At 52.7% G+C, this 13,070-nt stretch overlaps 1 protein-coding gene across 1 annotated transcript in view; it reads right to left on the reverse strand.

The window, feature by feature from the left end:
* Positions 1-261: 261 nt before the first annotated feature.
* The window catches only part of LRRC74A (leucine rich repeat containing 74A), a 44,389-nt gene continuing 31,580 nt past the window's right edge, over positions 262-13,070 (reverse strand). The window contains 7 exon segments of the mRNA XM_046009624.1: positions 262-299; positions 302-587; positions 1,002-1,109; positions 4,489-4,635; positions 7,140-7,235; positions 10,355-10,549; positions 11,005-11,090. Of these exon segments, the coding sequence (XP_045865580.1) occupies positions 262-299; positions 302-587; positions 1,002-1,109; positions 4,489-4,635; positions 7,140-7,235; positions 10,355-10,549; positions 11,005-11,090 (956 nt within the window).

Here is a 13,070-nt window from a genome sequence, read left to right on the forward strand (position 1 = left end):
GACCCTGTAAGAGGTGGGGCACCCAGGCAGGTCCGGTGGCCCGCAGAGTACAGGGCTCACGGAAAGGGCTCACGGACGGTGTCGTTATCCCTATGACTGTTATCCCAGCCCCTTCCTGTCTCTTTAAGGGATGGAGACTATGTCACAAACCACGGAACCACAACAGTTCCTGCCCGAGTGATCCTCCTCTTTGGGCTCCCAGGGGACCTGCAGACCCCTCCCAACACACCGGGGTCTAGCCATGCAGTCCGCTGTGTTATCTCACTGTGTCCCCAGGGTGTGGCCCTGCAGCCAGCAGCCCGTGGTTGAGGGGAAGCTGAGGCAGAAGGCAGACGGTGGGGCGGGCTTGGGAGCCCCAGAGAGTGCGGCCAGCTGCTTCTACGGAGGTGAGGTCGCCTCATGGAGTGCAGGGTGCACCTGGAGCTCAGCTCAGCCTGGGCGCCTGCGGGGGGCGGGGCTTCCCAGGCAGAAGCGGAACCAGATGATGGCGGGGCCCACACTGACCTGAAGTTCACCATGCCTGTCTTGTCATCCAGCTTCTTTATCAGCTCCCTGACTTGGTGCAGGTTTACGGGGACCTTGTCCTGCTGAAGGGGTGGATGGACCGTGCAAGGTCAGCAGAGCTCTCTGCACCCCCGTCAGCAGCCCTCTGACACGGACAGAAAGACAGACATACACACAGACACACACACCCACACAGACACATGCACAGACATACAGATATGCACAGACACAGAAACACACACACACAGAAACACACACATGGATACTCACACACACACAGACACACACACGCAGACACACACAGAGATACACAGACACACACATGCAGACACACACAGATACACAGATATACACAGACACACACACAAATATACCACAGACACAGATACACACAGACACACATGCAGACACACCGACACACACAGACACATGGACGGACAGACGCACAGACATCACCCCCACTACCCCACCGGCTGTGGCCACAGGGGTCAGCACACCTGGATCATGGCCTTCCGGAAGTCGCCCACAGGCATCGTCATCATTCCTTTAGGGTTCAAGCTCTTGAAGAAGTCCGGGACTGTGATTGCGTGCTGGTCGGCATAGCTCTGAGGGAAGCAGGAGACACCAGGAGCACACACTTGACTTCAGAACACCTACTCACCACCCACCACCCCACCCGCTGCCCCCTGTCAAAGGGCAGCCTGGCAAGCGGAGAGGAGGTATATGAAGGAGACGGGGGAGCCCGAGTCTCCTGTGTGTAGCGGTTGCCTAAGCCCAGGAGCCCCGCACAGGGCGAGGCGTGGCGAGCTGCCCGCCATGACGGCTCTGGGGGTTTGCGTGGTTTCCAGGAGCCCCCACTCCACGGGGCAGGATCTCCAGACAACTCCAAAGAGGGAAGGATTAGAGTCTCTGCTGTTTGTTCTGTCTGTCTGTCTGTCTATCTATCATTCATTTATCATCTATTACCTGTCTCTCCATCCATCCACATCTTCCTATTGTCCATACTCTTTTATAAAACGCATTGTACTGATACACTGTGAACACCTCTTCCGTATCATTCAAACATTCTTTTGGGGTCCTTCTGAAGTATGTTTACGTTTCTCTTCCCCTCCCACTCTCGACGGGCCTTCGAGGCCCAGCTGGATTGACAGACATTCCCGCAGATAGCGTGCTCGCTGGGGAACTCCTCAGGGACCGGTCCTCAGTCGCCTGCTCTGGCCTCCCCACACTAACCCCTCTGGGGTGCACTGCCTCTCCCCCTGGAGGGACCCTACTTCTGCATCCGGACCAGCTCAGCTGCTCACAAGTCCATGCTGACACGCACTGGCACCACAGGCCAACACGTCCCCAGTGACTCTCAGGCAGCTCGACCCTCCCAGCGGTTGCCAACCCTGTGGGGGACCCCACGGGTGAGCTGCCATGCGTCCCGTCCCCTCCACACATGTCGAGGCAGACACTGCAGAGCTAAACATGGACATTCCCTAACCCCCTTTCAGCTAGGTGACTGGATGGGATGCGTTTCAGCAAGCAGCCAGGGGAGGCTTGTGTGAGAGGTCCGATTCGGAGGGAGCAGGCAGCTGTGGGGTGGTCCTGATTCGGCAGCTGATTCCCCACTGGGCAGCCTCCCGTTCACAGCAGAAGTTGCCTCCACACTGGCAGCCCACGGGGGGGATTTGGGGAGCCATTTCTGGAACCTAAACCAGGAGTCTGTTTCTTCAGCCCCCCTCCACCTTTCTGGGGTTGATCTCTGGTAATATATCCCTCTTGGCTTCACCCAGCTAGAGTGGATTGTGTGGTCAGCCACAAGAGCTTGGACCAGCACAAGAAGGGCCCGTGGCTCTGGTAGGTGCTACGGATACAACCCATCATTGCTCCTGCCCTGCACGGGTTCAGAGAGGGGCTAGCACTCCCGACCAGGGAATTTGGAAGGGTTGCCCGAGGACACGAACTTGAGTAGAGACCTCGAGGAAGAGTAGGAACGAGTGAGAAACAGAAGGCAGGAGGAAGGGTGTTCCAGGCGGAGGAACGTGCGTGTGCACTGGTCTGGGGCTGAGCGAAAACTGGCGTAGATAAACAGGGAGAAATCCCATGGGGCTCAACTGTGTAGAGCCAGCGGGGAGGGGCAGGCAGAGACGGTGCGGCCCGAGAAGACTTTGCTTCCCCTGCCAATTTTTCTAGTCGCCTGGGCTAGAACTTTTGGGGTTATCTTTGGCTCTCTCCTATCACGACAAGCCTTCCTTCTCTGAACACACACATACTCACACACACTCACACGCATGCACCATGTCCCCAAATATTCACCAAATCCTGGAGATGCTCCATAATCAGTCCCTCCACTTCCACTGCTGCTCTCAGGCAAGGCACCGTTCTAGAACGCTGTTATCATACCTAGCATACGATCACAGTGTCCTCACTGGCGTTCCCACTCTCATCTTTACCCCCTCTGGTTCATTTCCTCTCCATTGTCTGGAAAATTCACATCACCCACTGCTCAGCAACTATCGCTGACTCCTAATGCCCTGTGGGATCAAACCCCAACACTGAGCCCCAGCCAGCCCCAGCCCCCCTGCGCAGCCTTGACCTCCAGGTTTTGCAGGAGCCTGGAACCACATGGTTCTTCTGCTGGAGCCGCGTGGTCCTGTCCATCCCCCAAGCACATGGTGCGTACCACCCCCAGCTCCTTTGCCAGTGGGAATCCTATTCCCAGAACTTCCTCCCTGTCGCTGTCACTCACCTGAATCCTTTCTGCTCTTCAAGGCCCTTCCCCAGGACGTCGTGTCCTTTTCTGTTTGCCTAATCCCACAGGGGCCTCTGCTCTGGACTTGGATGATATTTGCTGCCTTTGTCACTCATTTATTATTTATCATGTATCTATGAAAAGTTACCGCATCTGTCCCATCCTCCCAACCAGACTGTTGCCCGCCCCCCCCCCCCCCCACCGAGGGGAAGGACTATGTTTTATATTGCACATCAGGTTTGGTCTCTAATCTGGAATTCTTATGAGATTCCTAAAGATTTCTATGCTGTTTTAAACACAGGGTGAGGCCCCCGCTTTGCATCTCAAAACTCCATTCCTGTGGTTTTCTCTTGGTTCCATCTGATGTCATCTGACTTGTGAAGATACTTGATACCCCCCTTGCCTTCTAGAACTTTCCACACAACAATATTTTACACGCAGAGCTTTTCAATGTAGTCCTGGAGGCTAAGGCACAGAAAGACCAACCAAGGAGCAGGAAGCAGCCCCAGAAGCACACAGCCCACAGAACCCACATCGGCTGGGTATCACCCCAGACAGCAGCCAGTGTGCACCCAGCAGGGGCCGGTCCACCCAGAGTGGGAACACCAGCCTGGGCTGGACGCTCCTCTGTGAGGTGATCAGACCCGATGAGCATCCTTGCAGCTCTAAAACTGATTTCTCATTTCCATGAGTTCGACCTGCCTCCTGTGATCTGAGACTTGAGCTAGGAGCAGGTGACCATGAGACAGAAAGGACCTGAGAGTCTCTCCTTAGCCAAAGCCATCCAATAGCTGTCCTCACCACGGCGGGGGCAGGGAGGGCGGGGAGCGTCTTGGCCAGCCTTATCAGTTATTGGCAAGAGCTTGTGTTTGCTGGGTGCTTATTATTGGCCAGGCATGACTCTAAGCCCTTTTTGTGTGTTTAACAAAATTGGCTCTCCATAGCCCTCCTGGGGTGAGTCCTGTTTTTCTACCCCTTTTCCATGTGAAGAGATTGGGGCTCAGCGACTTGCCTTTGGTTGGAGGAGCCTGGCTGGTAGAAACTATCCTGTTCCAAGACCGTCCCCACCCCCGCCAGGTCCCAGATGCCCCTTCCTCGGGGAGCCGGGAAGCCCTGCTGGGGGAACCAACACCCACAAGGAACATTCCACGTCTGAGACGTTCCTTGTCAGAGAGGACTGTGCAGATGCTTTGGGGGAGGGGAGCCTCTGGGTCCTTGGGGTCTCGGGGAGGAAGGCAAGGGCTCACCTGGATCAGTTTCATGGGGTTCGTCCACTGGAGGAGCGCTTTCTTGGCAGAGAAGCCTTGCACGGACTTGTACATCACGTCCAGCTGGGGGTGGATGGCACACACCCCGTCCAATATTTTTAGGAACTGCTCAGACACCAGCACGTTCTGAGGCGGGAGGAGAGGGGACCCAACATGAGGAAACCGTCTACTGTGCCATCCCCATGCCCCGGCCCCCTCCCCCACTCCCCACCTCTCCACCCCCTCAGACCAGCAGGCGCATCCAAGCCAAAAGTGGAGGTTTTAGTTTGGGGATTTTTTTTTTTCTTTTTTTTTTTTTGGTCTTTTCCAGCTTGTTCTGCAGTGCTGCTCCTAGCCTGGGGTCCTTCGTCGTTCTCAGAGCTTGCGATTTGACTTGTAAGGTTCGTGCGTGATTTTGATCAGCTGTTCTGGCTGAGGGCTGGCAGCCTGCCCCACACTGTCTGCTCTGCTCTCTCGGAGGGCAAGCCTCAGTGTCTGCGTGTGACAGATGACACCCAGCTATGGGGGTAGGAGACGGCGCCCGAGACAAAAGCCCTGAAATGTCCATTTCTACACCATATTGGACTTTAGAGCAGATGCCCCGGAAGAGGATTCCTCATCCCAACCACCCCGTCCTGGCTCAAAACCCACTGGGAATACCCCTTTTGGAAGTGCTCTCAGAGCGGGTGATAGGGACGGGAGAAGACGTGTTCTATGAAGCAGTGTTTGACCCAAGCGAGCCTCCCCTGGTTGGGTGAGCCCGTCTCATTCCTCAGATGTGGTTCTGAGGAATTATTTGCCACCTCAGATAATTAAACCCATGCTGAAGGGCTGAAGGCTTACCTCATCCCAGTTTGTAGATATTCTAGAGAAAGTTCTAGAGAAGTTCATCTACAATGAAGGGGTTCCAACACTGTTTAGAGTTACATCAGGAGAGATGACAAAAGGGAAGGAAAAATCTAATTCAGACCTGTCTGTGCTACTGGTAGGCTTGTAAGGGGGCAGTGTGATCCCAGCTCGTGGTGTCGTGTGCCCTCTGGGATTAGCCAAATAGCACCGTTCCTAAATGCACAGACGCCACAGACGCCAAGACGTGCCTGAGGGCTTGCGTTCCAGCCTGCACTGGGGCAGGCTTGGGGGGACAGCAAATGCCCCAGAGGCAAGGTGGGGTGAGGGCTAAAGCAGCATGGGCCCTGCAAGGCCAGAGCTGTTGGGTGAGGGTGGGCAGAGGGCCCCCGAGGAGACAGACTGTGAGCAAAGGTGGACCCGGGGGCAGGGAGCAAGGGGAAGAGAACAAAGGGAAAAGAAAAACAGGGGTGTTTTTCCAGTGTTTTATAATCTGTGGCAAACCTAAGTCCAAATTTCACTTATTATTCAGTTCCAAGGAGCCTGGGCTTAAATATTCAAAACACCATCATTGATACTATTGCACGGCAATAAAATCTTGGCAGAACATCGTATTTGTGAGACGTTAAAATAATGCAACACGACTTTAACAGTGTCTCTTGACAGAACTCTAGAGCAAGAGGCAGAAGCCCTGGGTTTACCCTTCATCGAGTTTCTTGCTTGCCTGTGTGGTCCTGGGCAAGTGACCTAACTTCTCTGTTCCACTTTCCTTATATATAGAAGGATGAGGAAAAGTTCTTGTTATGGGTTGAACTGCATTCCCACCAAAGAGATATTGAAGTCCTAATCCCCTATACCTGTGAAGGTGACCTTATTTGGAAATAGGGTCTTTTTAGAGGATCGAGGTAAGATGAGGTCATTGGAGTGGGCCCTAATCCACTGTGACTGGTGTCCTTCTGAAAAGGACATTTGGATACAGAGACAGACATGCACACGGGGAGAACGCCGTCTGAAGCTGAAGGCAGAGGTCAGGGTGATGCTCTTACAAGCCAAGGAACATCCACCATTGCCAGCAAACGGCCAGAAGCTGGGAGAAGCATCAAGCCCTCTTCCTCACAGTCCTCGCATCACCTTGATCTTGGGGCTTGGTTTACGGAAGTGTGAGATAATACATTTCTATTGTGTGAGCCCCCGGACTGCGATACTGTGTTCATGGTCGCTCTGGAACATGAGTCCACTCCACCCACCTCCCAGAGTGGGGTCGGATGAACTGGGGCATAGAAGCTCACTTGGGGGGCCGGGGGACTGGTATAAAGTGGAGGACCAGCTACCACCTGTCGGATGATCCAGGCAAGAACACCTGGCCCAGTGACGCCTCCTCCTTGGGCCTCCCTCCTCTAGGGGGGCGGGGCTTAACCCTTACCTTCTGCTCTCAGGGGGCCCATGTCATGGGATACAAATACAGATCGTGTGTATGTCACTACGCAGATTCTAAAAATTCTGTGATTCTGGAACCGTCCTGGAGCCAGGGCTGTCCACGAGCAGGGCTGGTGGTGAACAAAGGCTGCTCTGGGGATCCCTTCTCGTTCTCTATTTCTGCTCCCAGACCCACTCGAGCTCCGAGCTGGGATGTCACACCATGAAGTTATTGATGGAGTGGCTACTTCTGCTAAAAGGACTCCAAAAGAGGGCCAAGTTGTACCCCAAAAGAAGTGACCTTCTGTTGGAGCACTTATGGGAGGGATAGAGCTCTTGGTGCCCCCGGCGTGCGCCCTGGTGCGAGCAAACGCTGTCTGATCACTCACAGAAATGTCGATCTCTTCCATCTTGGATTTGGGGTTCCTCTTGATGGACAGGATAAGTGAAACAGCCCCATCCATACTCATAGGGTTCAGGAAAAGCTGTGGGAAAAGGGACGAGAGACGTGAGGGATAAGGTGGGGACAGGAGAGGCTGGCTCAGAGCATCAAATTGTCATCTCTGTCTTCCACCCAGACTTTTCTGCAAGCACCTGTCTCCCTGTCTGTTTGTCCAGACATCCATCTGCTTGTTCATCTCACTGCTCATCCATCCATCCATCTGTTCCTCCGTCCATCCAGCCAGCAAACCTACCATGTGCCAGTTGCTGGGAAACGTGCTAAGGGACGCACAGGCAGACAGGACAGGTCTCTCTGCCCTCCTGCAGCTTACAGTCTAGAGGGGGCCGCAGGCAAACGCGTGAATGGCATCAGAAGTGCAGTGAGGCACACGCTGGTACCGCGGGAGCCAGGAAAGGGGCATCCGACACCGGGGAGGGGACACTTGGGGTAAGCCTTGCAGACCTAACAGGGATTCTTCTGGTCTGGAAGAAGCGGGGGCAGGACCAGAAGAGGGAATGAGATGCACCGAAGTAGATGGGGTTAGGCAAGTGCAAAGGTGCAGAGGTGTTCGGGCAATGGCAAACATCTCTTGAGCAGGAGCCGAAAGAACGAGGCCACAGAGCTTCGCAGGGACCATGAAGGCCTAGCTGAGCACATAGGGCAAGATCCCAAGGCAGCTAAGAGCCGCTGAAGCTTGGTGTAGTGGTTAACAGCAGGGAACACGGAGCCCAGTGGCTCTGCTTCCTAGTTTGCTGGTCTTGGATTAATTCCCTGACCACTGGGTGCCTATCACTTCGGGCCACTCTGAGGTTCCAATAAATCAATTCAAGCAAAGCATTCCAAAGAATGCTTTGTACCCAGTAAGCAGCAAATGAATGTTAGTTATTATTATTGAAGGCTTTCTGCCAGGTGGTGTCTTCATGAGGCAACCAGAACTTTCGCTGAGCACCTTCTCTGTGTCTGGTGTTTCCCGGCTCCGACGGACTCGAGAGAGAAAACACGGACTTCGTAAGACTTAGCTTCTAGAAGCCTTTGGTTGACTCACTTCCCTGGGGGAATCCTTATTTTTCCGAGTAGGGAAAGGAGGGCTGTGTTCAGCGTGGAGAACAGGAGATCATTCCAGGGGCAAAATTCATGTGGCTCCCACCTACGCCCCAGCTGAGAGGTAGGTTGTAAGTTGTGTTTAAAACTTTTTCCTTTCATTTTAAAATATTAAACAAATTTTACATATATTTAAACACATGACAATATGTTTAAACATTTAAACAGCGACACATGGTCATTCAAAGAGAGGGAGAAAAAAATGTTAAAATCACGAGTACCCACCCAGTAGAGAAAACCCTCGTTGCCATGTTGCTGAGGCAACGTTTCAATCTTTTACGATTCAGATGCTCCGAACTTTCCTTGGCTTCATGGTTCCTTGGAGGCTGAGTCCCAGGCAGGCTGCATTGGTTAGTCTCTCTTCTCTGAGTTACTCTTCCTCTGGCTCCGGCCAGACCTCACTGCCAGCTCTCGTGGTCCCCAGCCGGTCCCCCTGCTCCCTCCACTGCTGGGAAGCTGGCTTCCTCTTTGCTGGGCTAAGGTGCTTGTCCTCTGAGATGACAGTTCGTTCACTGTCACTGACTTCGAACTCCCGTCCTTCTCCACCAGCACCTCCACATCTGTGGTCCCCCAAACCAGCCCCCCTCCTATCTTGAGGAATTTGGAGTTGCAGCGGGAAGCCAGGCGAGGCTGACTTCTTTGCCTCTCTCGAGATGCAGGGCCTGAGCTGGTCACGTAGGCTCAGCTTTCCCATCTGACAGGTGGCGCGCGTGGAGCCCATGCCAGGGGGGCGGCGTGGGGGGCAGGAAGCCAGCCCCCTGATAGGCACCTGCTTCATGGCAGGAGCCCCAGAAAAGGAAACTGGTAATGGAAGGCCTCCTTCATCATCTGTTTTCTAACCACACAGGAGCTTCTATGTTAGACATTAGCATCTATAAGCCAATCTATGTATTTATTTATTTTTAAAGATTTTATGTATTTATTTGACACAGAGAGAGAGAGTGCATACAAGCTGGGGTTGGGGGGGCAATAGGCAGAGGCAGGCAAGGCACCCCTATAAGCCAATCAATTTACAATGAAAGATGTAGGGATGCCTGGGTAGCTCGGTTGTTAACTATCTGCCTTTGGCTCAGGTCATGATCCCAGGGTCCTGAGATCAAGCCCCACCTCAGGCTCCCTGCTCAGTGGGAAGACTGCTTCTCCCTCCCCCACTCCCCTACTTGTGTTCCCTTTCTCCCTGTCTCTCTCTGTCAAATAAATACATAAAATCTTTTTAAAAATAAAATGAAAGATGTATTCATTCTTTCATTAACAGACATTCGTTGGGCATCTATTATGTGCCAATAGGGACAAGGGGTAAAATAATGGGCAGAAAAAAACACCATCTTTGGTCTGGTGCAGCTCTCACACCAGTGGGGGTTACCAGAGAGTCAGCAAGTCATTGAAACAAGTGTCTAAAGAGGAAACCAGGCAAGTTCTTCATGAAGGGGTGAGCTGAGATCTGCAGGTCCGTGAAGACGGCTGCCAGAGCAGGGCGCTGAGCTGGGGCAGTGACTCAGGTAGGGGCAGGGAACAGTGAGGGAGAGCACTGCAGGGGAGGCTGAGCCGAGGCCACCGGGAGAGCCGGGCCCTGGAATGGGGGAGATGAAAGCAGCTCCTGAGGCCATGGCTGGACAACGAGGGAGAGCACGGGGTAAACTGAGTCCGGAGAAGCACACCGGGAGGAGAGAACCGGCTCTGAACCACAGGAAGCCAGGCAGGGGTCTAAGCCGAAGGGGACTAGACAGGGGTGGGAGTGGAAGTCAGACTTATGCTCAAAACGCACACTCTGGCTTCAGGGTGGAGCGAAGTCCCAGGTGGGAGGAAGGAAGACGGGTTGGGAGATGAGCCCATGCGCCAGGTGACAGCAGAGGGTGGGTGACATTAGGGTTGTGAAGCACAAGGTGAATCTTCCCAACAATTCTCCCCAGCAATATGCAACCCCATCACCCTGCCGCCCCCACCCAACACACAAAGATACACCCACACACAGATGATGCACGCACACACACCTGAACGCACGCACACACACACGCACACACACATAAAACGCCCTGTTCCCAGCTTAAAGAAAGACTTCACCTTCAGAACTTTTAGGCTCTCATTGACCTCCAGCCCTTTGCTGATTTTGGAGACTCCGTCGTTGGTGATGTCATTGCAGCTGATGTCTAGGTAGACCAGGAAGTTGTTGAGTCTGAGGACCTCCCCCAGGGCCGCAGCCCCCTCGTTCCCAAAGCCGTTCATAGAGAGATCCAGTTTCTGCAGGGTTGTGTTAACCTCCAGGGAGGGGAGAGAACAGCGCCAGCAGCAAGGCTGCGTGTGACTCTACCACCCACCAGGCCCTGGTTTCTCTCCCCTGCTGCTGTCCAGTTTGGGCGCCCAGTGGTCTCCAGGAGGGAGAGCTCCGCCAGAACTTTCCAGATCCCTCCCGGTGGAGGGAGTCAGGACCGGGTCATTCCCTACCCTCTAATGAAACTGCCCACTTGAAGTATTCCCAAAGATGCCACCAAGACCCCAGCAAGGTGCATTTGCCAAAGTAGGATTTATACTAAAGAATAAAGCACATCCAGGAATTGTGGGAGGAATGCTAACAACGGGAAAGCATCGGATGAGAGCTCAACCATGGGGTGCGCTCATCCATGGGGTCATGAGGAAGAGGCTCGAGATGGTGGGATGGGAGGCCCTGGATGTCCTCACTGGCCTCAACACACCACTGCCAGAGAGCGCCTTACCCGGAGACCATTGCACAAGGCCACAGCTCCCCGTACGTGGAAGTGATTCCAGCTCAGATCCAGTGACTGGAGCCCTATATTGAGGGCTGGGGGAGGGAGGGAGTCATCTTAGTGTTCCCCAAATGCCAGGGAACCCATTCTCAGAGTTGACAGATGTCCATGACATCGGGGAATAAGGACTACTCAACGATCATGCGAAGTAAGACACTGGGACAATAATGTTTCAGTTATTCACTGAAAGACAAAATTGTAAGAGGACTCCCGAAGCTGGCAACAATGTAGTAAAACAATCCCACTCGTATACTGCAGGTGACGAGCAATGGCTACAATGTATTTGGCAAATGTCATCTGGTCACAGATATTTGGCTCTTGGACTGTGGGTGCCCAATCACACAAGCAATGTCACCTCTGAGACCCTTCCTAAGGAGATGGTGCAGGATATGAGAAGAGTCCCATGCTTGTAGGTGTTTAACCGTGGCCTCACTTAGAAAAGTAACATTCGTGACTCACAGGGGAAGGGTCAAGTACATAATAAACATCCATCTAGCAGAACGTAATGCAGCCATTCAACCAAGAGAGATGGCTGGAACCCAAGGGTTGTGGTTACACAGGAAGGAAGGCGGTGATGGCCTATTACATCACTCGATGTGGTTTTCTTGGAGAACTACAGAGCAGAGGCGGCTCCGGAAAGCTTTAGGGACACCATCAGTTCTAAGTGGTGAGGCATCAGGCTTATCTAGAAGCTGGTTTGCATAGAAGTTGTACTTTTTTTAACTTAAAAATATTTGAGGGGCACCTGGGTGGCACAATCCATTAAGTGTCTAACTCTTGGTTTCAGCTCAGATCATGATCTCAGGGTTGTGAGTTCGAGTCCTGCTTTGGGCTCCACACTCAGGGGGGAGTCTGCTTGGGACTCTCTCCCTCTCCCTCTGCCCTTCACCAGCTCTTTTTCTCTCTAAAATCAATCAATAAATCTAGAAAAAAAAATACTTTTGCTTATGTGCTACCTAGGGTTGGGAAAACATCCTCTTGAAACTCGTGATCATGGCTATTTGTACTGGGGGAGGGTGGCTATGCTGAGGACACTGTTGGAAAGAGGCTGAAGAACCCTTGAAACTTGGCTGGGCGGGAGGGAGGCCTTCACCCTCAGACCCAGGAAAATGTCTTACTCTCCCTTTCCACGGCCAGTGCACTATGTACTGATTGTCTCTTAATGTCAACCGCCAGGACGGACTTTGAGTAAAGTGCACGACACCTTACACCGTTTTGAGAACAAACGTCCCCCCCTTCATTCTCTTCTTACTCCTACTCCCTCTTCCCTGCCAGTTCCCTCCCTTAACTATGCCTTGTACACCTGCATCTCTTTGATGGCCACACAATTTAAATGTGACTTCTGTTCTCACCCCTGACTAGCTGTGTGACCTTGAGCGGGCTACTCACTCTTCCCTTACTTCTGTTTCCTTAGCTGTGAAAGTGGGGGTAGTAACCCACACAAGGTTTTGGGGGAAACAGATGTAAAATGTCTAGCAGGATGCCTATCCCATGACAATCCCTTAATCACTGGCAGCCTTAATAATAATATTTTTTTCAAAGCTCATACACAATATAAGTCTGTCTCACTTTAAAGTTGTTTTAAAATTTAGGGTTATTTATTTATTTATTGTTTAAAAATATTTTATTTATTTATTTGAGAGAGTGTGTGTGCACAAGCAGGGGGGAGGGGCAGAGGGAGAGGGAGAAGCAGACTCCTAGCTGAGCAGAGAGTCCTATGCAATACTCCGTCCTAGGATGCTGAGATCCTGACCTGAGGCGAAGGCAGACACTTAACCACCTGAGACACCCAGGTGCCCCCAATTTATAGTTTTTTAAAAACGATTTTATTTTTAAGTTATCTCTACACCCAGCATGGGGCTCGAACCCACCACCCCAAGATCAAGAATCACAGGCTCCACCAACGGAGCCAGCCAGGTGCCCCTAAAATTGAGTTTTAACGTATTTGAAAATCGGGTTTCAGATGGACTCAAACTGCCCCACAAGGCTGGTGCACTTTGCTCCTCCCCTCTGAC

Source organism: Meles meles, chromosome 6, assembly GCF_922984935.1.
Source record: "Meles meles chromosome 6, mMelMel3.1 paternal haplotype, whole genome shotgun sequence".
Lineage (NCBI taxonomy): Eukaryota > Metazoa > Chordata > Mammalia > Carnivora > Mustelidae > Meles > Meles meles.